The 12,990-nt window shown below is 43.3% G+C and overlaps 1 protein-coding gene across 1 annotated transcript in view; it reads left to right on the forward strand.

Moving 5' to 3' along the window:
* The window catches only part of cntnap5a (contactin associated protein family member 5a), a 267,130-nt gene that overhangs the window by 80,658 nt on the left and 173,482 nt on the right, over positions 1 to 12,990 (forward strand). The window contains exon 3 of the mRNA XM_034186315.1: positions 3,574 to 3,767. Coding sequence (XP_034042206.1) covers positions 3,574 to 3,767 — 194 coding nt within the window. The remainder of the gene's footprint in view (positions 1 to 3,573; positions 3,768 to 12,990) is intronic.

Below are 12,990 nucleotides of genomic sequence, written 5' to 3' on the forward strand. Positions count from 1 at the left end.
AAGTCAGCCTGAATAAATACGTTTTGAGCCTCGACTTAAAAAGACCAATATCAGTTAAAGAACATATATCAGAGGGCAGTTTATTCCAGAGTCTGAGCCCAGCAACAGAGAAGACCTGACCCCACCCCCCCACCCCCCCCATTGCTTGGACTTGGTTTTGGGGACTTCCAGTACCAGCTGATTGGTGGACCTCAAGGCTCGGACAGATAAGAAGGGGCAAGGCCGTTAAGAGCTTTAAAAACAAAGAATCAAATTTTAAAATGAACTCTAAAAGAAACAGGAAGCTAATGCAAAGAATAAAGGACTGGTGTGACGTGCTGACGTCATGGTGTATTTGTTAAAAAATGGGCCGCCGCATTTTGCACCAGCTGAAGATGACTGAGACAGCACTGGGAATCTCCAAAATAACGTGCATTACAATAGTCTATTCTGGAGCTTATAAAAACATGAATAGTTTTCTCAAGGTCTATGTGATTTAAAAAAGGCTTCACTTTGCTTAAAGGACGCAGCTGATAAGAACTTGCTGTAACAACACTGTCAATCTGTTTATCAAATCTTAAAGTGCCATCAAATATTACTCCAAGGTTTCTCACAGCACATTTAAAGTGAGATGACGACAAGCCAAAATCAGAAGTTACTGAGTCATCAAACAAAATAAGATCAGTTTTATCTTCATTTAAATGGAGAAAGTTCTGTGCTAACCACAGTTTTACATCACCAATGCAGTGCATTAGACGTTTGGTGGCATCCTCTCTGTTTAAAGACACGGACAGATAAATTTGCAGATCATCTGCGTAGCAATGAAATGCTAGATTATGTCTGGCAAAAATGGACCCTAGTGGCAGCATATATAGTGAGAACAAAATGGGGCCCAAGATACAGCCCTGTGGCACTCCAAATGACAGTGAGGCAGTCATGACTGAGAGACTTCTATTTGTTAAATATGATTCAAACTACTTAAGTGCAGTGTCACAAATGCCAACATGATGTTTTAGGCGGGACAGAAAAATAAAATGATCAACAGTATCAAAAATCAAAATCAAATCAAATCAATTTTATTTATATAGCGCCAAATCACAACAAACAGTTGCCCCAAGGCACTTTATATTGTAAGGCAAAAGCCATACAATAATTACAGAAAAACCCCAACGGTCAAAACGACCCCCTATGAGCAAGCACTTGGTGACAGTGGGAAGGAAAAACTCCCTTTTAACAGGAAGAAACCTCCAGCAGAACCAGGCTCAGGGAGGGGCAGTCTTCTGCTGGGACTGGTTGGGGCTGAGGGGAGAGAATCAGGAAAAAGACATGCTGTGGAAGAGAGCAGAGATCAATCACCAATGATTAAAAGCAGAGTGGTGCATACAGAGCAAAAAGAGAAAGAAACACTCAGTGCATCTTGGGAACCCCCCAGCAGTCTAAGTCTATAGCAGCACAACTAAGGGATGGTTCAGGGTCACCTGATCCAGCCCTAACTATAAGCTTTAGCAAAAAGGAAAGTTTTAAGCGTAATCTTAAAAGTAGAGAGGGTGTCTGTCTCCCTGATCCAAATTGGGAGCTGGTTCCAGGTCTGTAAAACAATCCTGCAGTTTAGCTAATTGGTGTGTGTCCTCTGGCTTCATGGATAGATAAAGCTGGGAACCCTAGGAACTACAAGTAAGCCTGCAGTCTGAGAGCGAAGCGCTCTATTGGGGTGATATGGTACTATGAGGTCCCTAAGATAAGATGGGACCTGATTATTCAAAACCTTATAAGTAAGAAGAAGAATTTTAAATTCTATTCTAGAATTAACAGGAAGCCAATGAAGAGAGGCCAATATGGGTGAGATATGCTCTCTCCTTCTAGTCCCTGTCAGTACTCTAGCTGCAGCATTTTGAATTAACTGAAGGCTTTTCAGGGAACTTTTAGGACAACCTGATAATAATGAATTACAATAGTCCAGCCTAGAGGAAATAAATGCATGAATTAGTTTTTCAGCATCACTCTGAGACAAGACCTTTCTAATTTTAGAGATATTGCACAAATGCAAAAAAGCAGTCCTACATATTTGTTTAATATGTGCATTGAATGACATATCCTGATCAAAAATGACTCCAAGATTTCTCACAGTATTGCTAGAGGTCAGGGTAATGCCATCCAGAGTAAGGACCTGGTTAGACACCATGTTTCTAAGATTTGTGGGGCCAAGTACAATAACTTCAGTTTTATCTGAATTTAAAAGCAGGAAATTAGAGGTCATCCATGTCTTTATGTCTGTAAGACAATCCTGCAGTTTAACTAATTGGTGTGTGTCCTCTGGCTTCATGGATAGATAAAGCTGGATATCATCTGCGTAACAATGAAAATTTAACCAATGCTTTCTAATAATACTGCCTAAGGGAAGCATGTATAAAGTGAATAAAATCGGTCCTAGCACAGAACCTTGCGGAACTCCATAATTAACCTTAGTCTGTGAAGAAGATTCCCCATTTACATGAACAAATTGTAATCTGTTAGATAAATATGATTCAAACCACTGCAGTGCAGTGCCTTTAATACCTATGGCATGCTCTAATCTCTGTAATAAAATTTTATGGTCAACAGTATCAAAAGCAGCACTGAGGTCTAACAGAACAAGCACAGAGATGAGTCCACTGTCTGAGGCCATAAGAAGATCATTTGTAACCGTCACTAATGCTGTTTCTGTACTATGATGAATTCTGAAACCTGACTGAAACTCTTCAAAAGCAGCTGATACTATTATCAGCTATTAATCCTATTACCTTAACCAATAATTTGTATTCGTACAAACTGAAATTAACCTTTGTCACCATTTTTGCTGTTTTCACCCAATAACTCCATAAGATTCAATCATAGTCAGTCAAAACTATACCTTTTTGGACTCTTTACGATTAGAGAAATCATGCAGTGTATGTTTCAATATGACTGGAGCATTTTTTTATATTGTGACCCCTACATCACTACAGCTACCACCCTGGATGGCCACCATACTTATGTAGGTCATAGTACACTGAGGCTGGCCTGTAAGTGTTGTTTTGCCCCCTTAAGTGGTGCTGATTAGGTCCAGATTGTCTCCTGGCTCATGGACTAATATGACAAGAGATGAGGAAAAAGTGTCTGGGCTTTTAATTCCATTTGTGATTAAAAGCAAGTTTTGTTTAGCTCAAAATGCATGATTTGTTGGACATAATTCACAGAATTGTGTGAACAGTTCCAAAGAATTTAATGTGAAGGTCTGCTAAAAAATCATTTCAATTTGGCCCGAATGAATAGAAAGCGAATTTAAAAGATCAGCTAATGTACATTCATTAGCGAGCTAGCAGCTAAATTAGCGTGAGCCAGACATCAAAGTTCATCAGCTGACAAGTGTCTAAATATAACCTTAAAATCTCCTCCGGTCTTCAAACTATCACGGTAACCGGAGAACTCTCCAGCCACAGACTCCCACCGGACCAGAACAGTTTTTGCAAACTGAGCCCAGATTAAAACCGGGTATTAAACCACAACAATCTGCTGCTCATCGGCCAGATCGATGCTCAACGCATCCTCTCGTCTTCTGTTTCTCACTCGCCCAAGGAGCCGGAGGCTGGTCTCCCATGGTGACAGACCGGGAGCCCTGGCTCCAGGTGGACCTCAGAGACCGGATGGAGGTGACGGCCGTGGCCACGCAGGGACGCTACGACAGTTCGGCCTGGGTCAGCAAATATATGCTGCTGTACAGCGACACGGGCCGAGCCTGGAAACAGTACAGACAGGAGGATGGTGTCGGGGTGAGTTCTGATTTCAGCTTTTTTTTTTTATTTATTTAATTGTCTGTTTTACTGTAATGGGCTGGAAGTTGAGATAAAAAAAAAATGAACATGACACATGAACTCCAGCCTGGACGCTCACTCCTCCTGCACACACGCATCATATGTACTTTTTGAGTATCTATACGTTCCAGTCTCTCCAGTTACTGCAGCATGCAGATCCCTCAGAGCGCCCATGAGGGTTTTGGTGGCTTCCCTCACCAGTCTCTTTTGTGCATGTTCGTGTTTCAGTGTTTGAGGACAGATCCAGAGTTGATTTCTTTTCAGTCTGACTCCATTTTAGGGAGAATGATGGACAGTGATGATGAGCGCTGATGAGCAGATGCTAACATCAGTTTGATGAAACGGTTTGGAGACAGAATGCGGCTAAATGTGAACATGTTAATGTTTTATACTCGTTTATAACGGATATTCGTTATGCTTTCAGTACTTTCATAAGAAGGAAAGCCTGACCGATATGGATTTTTTTTTTAGGGGGGGGGGGGGTATAATTTCCACTACTGATATATCTGCTGATATATGCTGTTCATAAAAAATGGCCATGATTCAAGCATTTCATCATCAAACCTTCATGACAATGACATGTAACTGAGTTGTAATGTTTTACAGTTTAATCATGAACTTTATTATAAATATCAGGGTTGAGCCGGATACTCATTTCAGACAAGTACAGTGGTCCCTCGTTTATCGCGGGAGTTACGTTCTAAAAATAGCCCGCAATAGGCGAAATCCGCAAAGTAGTCAGTGTTATTTTTTACAATTATTATAGACATTTTAAGGCTGTAAAACCCCTCACTACACGCTTTACACACTTTTATCAAACAGGCATTAACATTTTCTCACTTTTCTCTCGTGTGTAAACACTCTCAAAGTTCAAACCTCAGTAGAAAAATAAGACCAACCTGTTTTCAGGCCCAAACATTTGTTTGAGAAATAAAAGTAGAACGTTTTCCTATAAATAATTATGTTGGCTTTTAGATCTAACAAATTTAATTTTAACGATCAACCTATGAGGTTGGACACATAAGAAATTATTAATAGTGACTGACCAGTATTTCACAGTTCCTCTGATTGCGCCTCTTTGTCCTGGCGCAGCACCACTGTCGCGCCTTTTTCCACTGAGTGACACCTCGGTGCAGGTGTCTTTTTCCGAGTGAAGAACACAGTTATGGATAGTTGTTGGTGCTCTTTTTTCTTCTGGGCGAGAAGATTCTTATAAACAGACATGCAGAACACAATGCGCGTACTCTCCCTTTGCGGTGCCGCGACTGGCCTGCTTGATGAGGACACAGAACACAATGCACTGTTAAAAAAAAAAAAAAAAGCATGCAAAATTGGACTAAAAAAATCTGCGAAACTGCGAGGCCGCGAAACGTTATAGCGAGGGACCACTGTATTCAGTACAGATAAAGCATTTTTGATGAGCACGAGCATGATACGAGTAAAACTCATCTATATCTGTGCTCATGCTGAAGGACAATCCTGATTGGGTAACTGACTGTCTTCACGCACTGTGATTGGCCAGTCACACACAGCGCCTGCCCGTCCCTACACAGACACGTCTCTGCACCCAGACCTCACTCTCACACACACACAGACAGGAACTGATCTCTATCTGAAAGTAAGGGCGGGGGGAGACCAGGGAGTGAGGCTTAAGTGTTGTTCTTCTTTAGGAGGTTTTTATCACAGCGGCCTTGAAGTGCAGCTGTGTTTTGGGAAGCCGAATGAATATCCAGATTAGCAGACGCCTGAAAGATTCCACAGTCTGAAACAGAGTGGCTTTCAATACATCTGAATATAGGAGATGTGGTCATTACTGATGATCAAAGCGGTTTTCCAGTGCAGCCATCCTCCCAGAGATGGTTTCCAACGTGCGGTTAACACCCGCCGACTGAGCTGACACTGCCCTTCCAAACGAATCAATCATGTGGGGCAGCCTGGACGGGCCAATTATTGCCACTTCCACCTTCTTAATTTTCCGGTAAACCAGCGCTATGCCCGCTCCACACAGCAGAAAGCCGGTCACCACCGAGCCAAATATATACACATCTTCAACGTCCTCCACAGACAGCTTGTAAAGGCACATGACCTGCCATTTCCTCCAACTGTCCATCACGTAGCCCATCACATGCGTCCCGGCAGGACAGGTCGGGTCCTCCGCCCCCGAGTGTCTTGTAGAAAAAATAGTGTAAATTGCGTTCAGAGACCACTTTAACAGATCCATTTTTGCCATTTTCCAGAAGAGCAAAGCTGGCAGCCTCACAGACAACACGCCACAGAAGCAGGAATCACAGAATCACCAAGTTCACACAGATCATTAAAAAATAAACAGTCTTAGAACAATCTCTCTCTCTCCCTCTCACTCAGTCACACACAAGGTTGGGTAGTATTACTTTGAAATGTAATCCAAAAGTAATCAGATTACAAGTAATCCAAATGTATGTACATACATACATGTAATCCACATGTATTGTTTCAAAGTAATCCTACCCACCCTTGGTCACACACACATGCACACGGACACACACGCACACACACACCTTAATCAACATTGTTTAACTTTGTGTGGAAAACAAATGCCAAGAACGTTAGGTAGTAAAAATAAATAAATAATTACCCTGCAGCAGGTCTGTAATCAACCATTTCTGCAGCGTGACTCCACTTTGAAGCGTGAACCAATGAAGCAATGCTTCGATCCACTAGCTCGTTGGTTCTTTGATTCGCTGCTCTTCAGAAATGGCAAGTCTGCTTCTTAACCCCTCTCAAAGCCATTAAAATATCATGACTCACTTTTGTGTGGATTAAAGTCACTAACTGGGACTTGTGTCTTGTTGCAGTCATGAAATGAGAATCATCCTCCGTTCCGTTGACACAGCTCCAAATACTGCGCGGCTCTCTGCCGAGACAGAGTCTGGTCAAAATTAAGAACTTCAAAACGAATTGCCGCTTTAAGTAAAATGACACCTCTTACAAACATTGTAATACAGACAGTAAACTACAATCAACTAAAACATTTTTTTTTCCTCCCCAAATGAGATGTCCTGCATGCTGACGTGCAGCACAGTCAGCTCAGATGTATGGAAAGAATTTCATGCCAATAATGTCTGAAAGGAAATGCTTTTGACAAAAACGACAGATTTTGTTTATTTCTATTTATGTCCACAGATCAAGGATCCACCATGTAGAGTTTATTATGTCCAAAGTTTATGGATCCAGTGACCAATTTCATATTTATTTACTTTAAGACTCAATAAAATGTTGTTCAATTTCAATTTAATTGGCTTATAAAGTACCAAATCACAACAAAAGCCATCTCAAGGTGCCTCACATAGAACAGTTCAACATAAAAAATTAAAATAAATCAATTTAAAAAAAATCAAATACATAATTAAAAACAGAAGTAAAAGAATAAAACAGATAGAAAACCTGTAAAGCCTACTTTTAGTACACAAAAAATTCACAAGAGGTATCGATAAGGGAATTGATAAGGAATCGGATTGATAAGTGGAATCGATAATGGTATTGATATCAATAAAATCTTATCGATACCCATCCCTACCAATGGGACAGCACACCTGACAGCAGCAGTTCTCCTTGCAGGTGAGGAGCCCATAGGGTAGAGACGGAAGGTCAAGGTCAAGGTCAGGTTTATTTATAAAGCACATTTACAAACAGTCAACACTGCCCCAAAGTGCTGTACAATAAAAGGAATTAAAATTATATCGTTAAATACAAGAACAAAATAAATCAACAAGACAGTAAAAGATGTGGCAGTGTTCAGCTCATCTTGTATTAAAAGCCAGTGCAAAAAAATATGTCTTTAAAAGAGTCTTAAAAGAGTCAACTGAAGGAGCCAGTCGGACATTCAATGGCAGAGAGTTCCAGAGCTTAGGCCCCACAACAGCAAAGGCTCTGTCTCCCCTGGTCCTTAGCTTAGATCTGGGACAGACCAGTAAACTCTGGTCCGCGGAGCGCAGAGCTCTTCCTGGAGTATGAAATGACAGCATATCAGATAAATAGAATGGGGCTTGACCATGAATTGATTTAAAAACAAGCAACAAAATCTTAAAATCAATTCTAAAAGCAACAGGCAACCACTGCAGTGAAGCTAAAACAGGAGAGATATGTTGGTGCCGTTTGGCTCCAGTGAGCAGACGCGCAGGTCCACATTGCCTTTTCGGGCTGTGCCTGACTGGGCTCCATGGTAAGCCAAGCACCAGGTGCTCACTCACGGGCTCTACTTCCAGGTCTGGCTCCAGATGGGGGCCTCGGGCTTCATCCGGGCTGGGTCACATTTCCGTTGCCTCGTTTTGTCATGGTGTCTTGTGAACCATTCTTGGTGTGGCCTCTCGCCTGAGACCAATTTGCCATGGGAGACCTGACCAGGAGCACAAAGGCTCCAGACAACACATCTGTCAGGTTCATAGTGGCACACAAACCTCTCCATCATGATAAGGTGATGGTTCCCGGAGAGGTGATAGTTCCCGGAGATTTTCGTCAATTTCCCTGGTGGAAGTCACTGAGGTAATCAAACAACTCCGCAGTGGCAAGGCCCAGGGGGTTACTGAGATCCGTCCAGAAATGCTGAAGGCCCTGGGTGTGGAGGGATTGTTTTGGATGAGACGTCTCTTCAACATTGCGTTGAGGTCTGGGACAGTGCCTAAGGAGTGGCAAACTGGGGTGGTGGTCCCCATATGTAAAAAGGGGGATGAGAGAGTGTGTGCCATTAGGGTGCTGGAAAGGAGGGTTAGGCCGATTGTAGAAACTCCGATTGAAGAAGAACAATGTGGATTCCATCCTGGTCGTGGAACAACCGACCAGCTCTTCACTCTCACAAGGATCCTGGAGGGGGCCTGGGAGTATGCCCATCCAGTCTACATTTGTTTTGTGGACTTGGAGAAGGCGTATGATCGGGTACCTTGGGAGATACTGTGGGAGGTGCTGCGGGAGTATGGAGTGAGGGGGTCCCTTCTCAGGGCCATCCAGTCTCTGTACTCACAAAGCAACAGCTGTGTTTGTTTGTTTGGCTGTAAGTTGGACTTGTTTCCAGTGGAGGTTGGCCTCCGCCAGGGCTGTGCCTTGTCACCAATCCAGTTTGTGAGATTCATGGACAGGATGTTGAGGTGTAGTTGGAGGGAGGAGGATTTCCATTTTCGTGGGCTCAGGGTCTCATCCCTGCTTTTTGCAGATGATGTGGTCCTGTTGGCTTCATTGGTCAGTGACCTCCAACACTCACTGGACCGGTTCACTGCCAAGTGTGAAGCGGCTAGGATGAGGATAAGCACCTTGAAATCTGAGGCCATGGTTCTCAGCAGGAAACCGATGGATTGCCTACTCTGGGTAGGGAATATGGTGTTGCTCCAAGTGAAGGAGTTCGAGTACCTCGGGGTCTTGTTCACGAGTGAGGGGACAATGGAGCGTGTGATTTGCCGGAGAATTGGTGCAGCAGGTGCGGTGTTCCATTCACTCTGCTGTACTGTTGTAACAAAAAGGGAGCTGAGCCAAAAGGCGAAGCTCTTGATCTACTGGTCAGTCTTTGTTCCTGCTCTCACATATGGTCATGAGGGTTGGGTCATGACCCAAAGAACTAGGATCACGGGTACAAGTTGCCGAAATGGGCTTCCTTAAGAGGGTGGCTGGTGTCTCCCTTAGAGATAGGGTGAGAAGATCGGTCATCAGTGGGGAGCTCAGAGTAGAGCTGCTGCTCCTTCATGTTGAAAGAAGCCAGCTGAGGTGGTTCGGGCATCTGGTAAGGATGCCTCCTGGGCACCTCCCTAGGGAGGTGTTCCAGGCACGTCCATCTGGGAGGAGACCCCGAGAAAGACACAGGACTAGGTGGAGAGATTATATCGCCACACTGGCATGGCAACGCCTCGGGATCCCCCAGTCGGAGGTCCCCTGCAGGAGCTGTTGCCCCCGCGACCTGATCCCAGATAAGTGGTTGAAGATGAGTGAGTGAGTGAGGTTTTTGGTGGGCGAGATGTGTTTTAGACAGAGTGGAACCTGTGGTTCCTGGTCTTGGTGTATTTGCTTGTTTCTAATCTCTGGCTGTTGTGGATGTGACGGCTGACAGGATTTATTCCTGTATTTTAAAGATGTGACATGTCTGCTAGATTCCAGCACACCATTAGTTCGGTTCTGGAAGCTGATTTGGAGGCAGACGCAGGATGAATGGCAGCTAATTAGCAGGAGGCCTCTAATGAAAGAGGAGCGGGATGACCACAGCTTTCACTTGCACCATAACCTGGTGCTAACTGACGTCTGTCTGGCAATTTATTGAGTGAAGTTCAAAGGTGACGGCTGACTGCTAATACCTGAAGTCAGGGAGTAACAAGAGCACCGTGAATGATCTCTGCTGCACACCGCCTCAACCAGACCTTTAAATTATTTCTCCTCCAGGATTAAAATAAGGCTAGTCATTGTCGTGGTGGTGAAAGTGGACCAGAATGGGTTAAGTCTATGTTTTCTTTTCTTTTCTTTTCTTTAATCCTGCAGGAATATTCAAGGCAAACGGGTCCAATAGAGGGTTTTTTTTTTTATTCAGATCTGACCTCAGCGTTTAATTGGTTTGTTTGACTTCATTCTTTATATTGATGATATTTATCTATCTATATACAGTATCTATCTATATATCTATCTATCTATCTATCTAATTTTTTTTTTTAATTACTGCCCTTCTAATCGCAAGGCACATACAGTGTAAAAATAAGGTTCTTGGAAACGTAAAGCAAAATAATTTCTTTCTTATTAAAAAGAAATACAGAAATATTTTAACATACAAAAATAAACTTTACAATCATTACAATCAATTAAAATCACTCATCTTTAACCACTTATTCAGGAACACTCACTGGATTAGTTTGCAGCCGAGTGTGAAGTGGCTGGGATGAGAATTAGCACCCCAAAATCTGAGGCCATGGTTCTCAGTAGGAAACTGATGGATTGCCTACTCTGGGTAGGGAATACGGTCTTGCCCCAAGTGAAGGAGTTCAAGTACCTCGGGGTCTTGTTCACAAGTGAGGGGATAATGGAGCAGGAGATTGGCTGGAGAATCGGTGCAGCAGCGGCAGTGTTCCATTCACTCTGCCATACTGTTGTGACGAAAAGGGAGCTGAGCCAAAAGGCGAAGCTTTCGATCTACTGGTCAATTTTTGTTCCTACTCTCACCTATGGTCATGAGGGTTGGGTCATGATCGAAACAACTAGTTTGTGGGCACAATTGGCTGAAATGGGCTTCCTGGGGTCCAAGGTAACTGGGATACAGAGGTGGTTCGGGCATCTGGTAATGATGCCCCCTGGGCACCTCCCTAGGGAGGTGTTCCAGGCATGTCCATTTGGGAGGAGACCCCTCAGAAGACCCAGTAGGGAGGTGCCAATCTGTGAACACTTTTATAGGTTAGTAGCAGAACCTTAAAATCTGATCTCACAGGGACAGGAAGCCAGTGAAGAGATGCCAAAGTCTGGCAGCAGCATTTTGAACCAATTGTAGACCCCTAATGCTGGACTGCGGTAAACCAGAAAACAGATAATAGATTGCAGTAGTTCAATATAGACAAAACAAATGTATGAATCTGGGTCTCAGCATCAGCCATAGACAGGATGGGATGAGTCTTCGCCATATTTTGCAGATGGAAGAAAGCAGTCCTAGTAATATCTCTAATGTGGAGGTCAAAGGACAACGTCAGATCAAAAATTACCCCAGTGATATGACAAACAAGCCTAGGCTAAGCATTAGCTGGTCAAATAGATGTCAATGTCTCACTGGATCAAGAACCATCATTTCAGTCTTATCAGAGTTTAAACAAGGAAATTGCTAGACATCCAGCTTCTCACTGACACAAGGCAATCTTCTAAGGATTTTATGTGGATGAAATTACCAGCCGTTATTGGCAGGTATAACTGAGTATCATCAGCATAGCAATGAAAGGTAATCCCAAAACACCGCAGCATGTGCCCAAGGCATGCTATAGAAAGGGAGAAAAGCAGGGGGCCTAAGACGGACCCCTGTTGAACCCCAGATTTCATGTCACTAGATTAGAGGTAGTGTTATTGTACAAAACACAGTGAGAACGACTGGTCAAGTATGACGTCAGCCATGCAAGGGCACTCCCAGTAATCCTAAAATGATTTTCCAGCCTATCAAGTAGAATATGATGATCCACTCTATCAAATGCAGCACTGAGATCTAGCAGCACCAGAACCGTAGTGGTGTCCGAATCCATTGTAAGCAGAAGATCATTCACCACTTTAGTGAGAGCCGTCTCTGTGGAATGATATTTTCTAAAAGCAGACTGCAGTGGATCAAATTATTCTCAGTAAGATAGTCTACGAGCTGCCGTGACACCACTTTTTCCAGACAACTAATAATACTTGTGTTGCACTGCGCGCTGCACTGCAGTGGGTGGACAAGGAGCTCTGGATGTTTATGCGCCATGATTAACTCCACATTAACAACACAACAGCAGATCCCACAGGAAGTCAACATGTCCCCAGGCTTTAAAAGCCCATCTTCTCAGAATGTTGTCAGGAACATGAAGTCTGCGCGGCATGTGTCTTTACAGAAGATCACGCTCACGTTCCTAATGTGCTTTTGTGGCTTTTTCGACCTGATTCTCAGCAGCTGTGTTGCCGCAGTGACGTTGTTCTGGAATGTTCTAAAACAACAGATTATGAATGTGTGAAGGAGTGGCTCGGCTCTCCTGGACCAGCACCTAATGACCTCATTGGACTGAAGCTGTGAAAAATGACTTGTGCCTGCAGTCGGGCCGCTCGGCGCTGATGCAATGTGGACTTTCCCCGAGCAATATTCTGCAGCAAACCAAACCATGGCTGAAAGCGCCACAATTCAGTGTCATCTTTCATATGTTACAGGGACTATTTCATGCTCCATGAAGCAAACACCTGAGAGAAGAGCTGGCTGCTGGTCTACAGCATTTTCTGGAGTATTTTTCTCTGAAATATGGAGAAACTGCTGCACCATATGTGAATTATCTTCAATTAGCTGCTGCAGAAAGTCTTTAAAGTAAAACTTCAAACTGTCGTCACACTCTACATTTGTCCTCTTTACGATTAATTAAAACATCTGTTTAAAAGACTTAATCTGTTTGTTAAGTCACATAATTACATGTTTGCTTTACAGACAGAACAATCTGTATTTTGGTTTTCTTGAGCTGATCAGAAAATC

Source organism: Thalassophryne amazonica, chromosome 14 (genome assembly GCF_902500255.1).
Source record: "Thalassophryne amazonica chromosome 14, fThaAma1.1, whole genome shotgun sequence".
NCBI lineage: Eukaryota > Metazoa > Chordata > Actinopteri > Batrachoidiformes > Batrachoididae > Thalassophryne > Thalassophryne amazonica.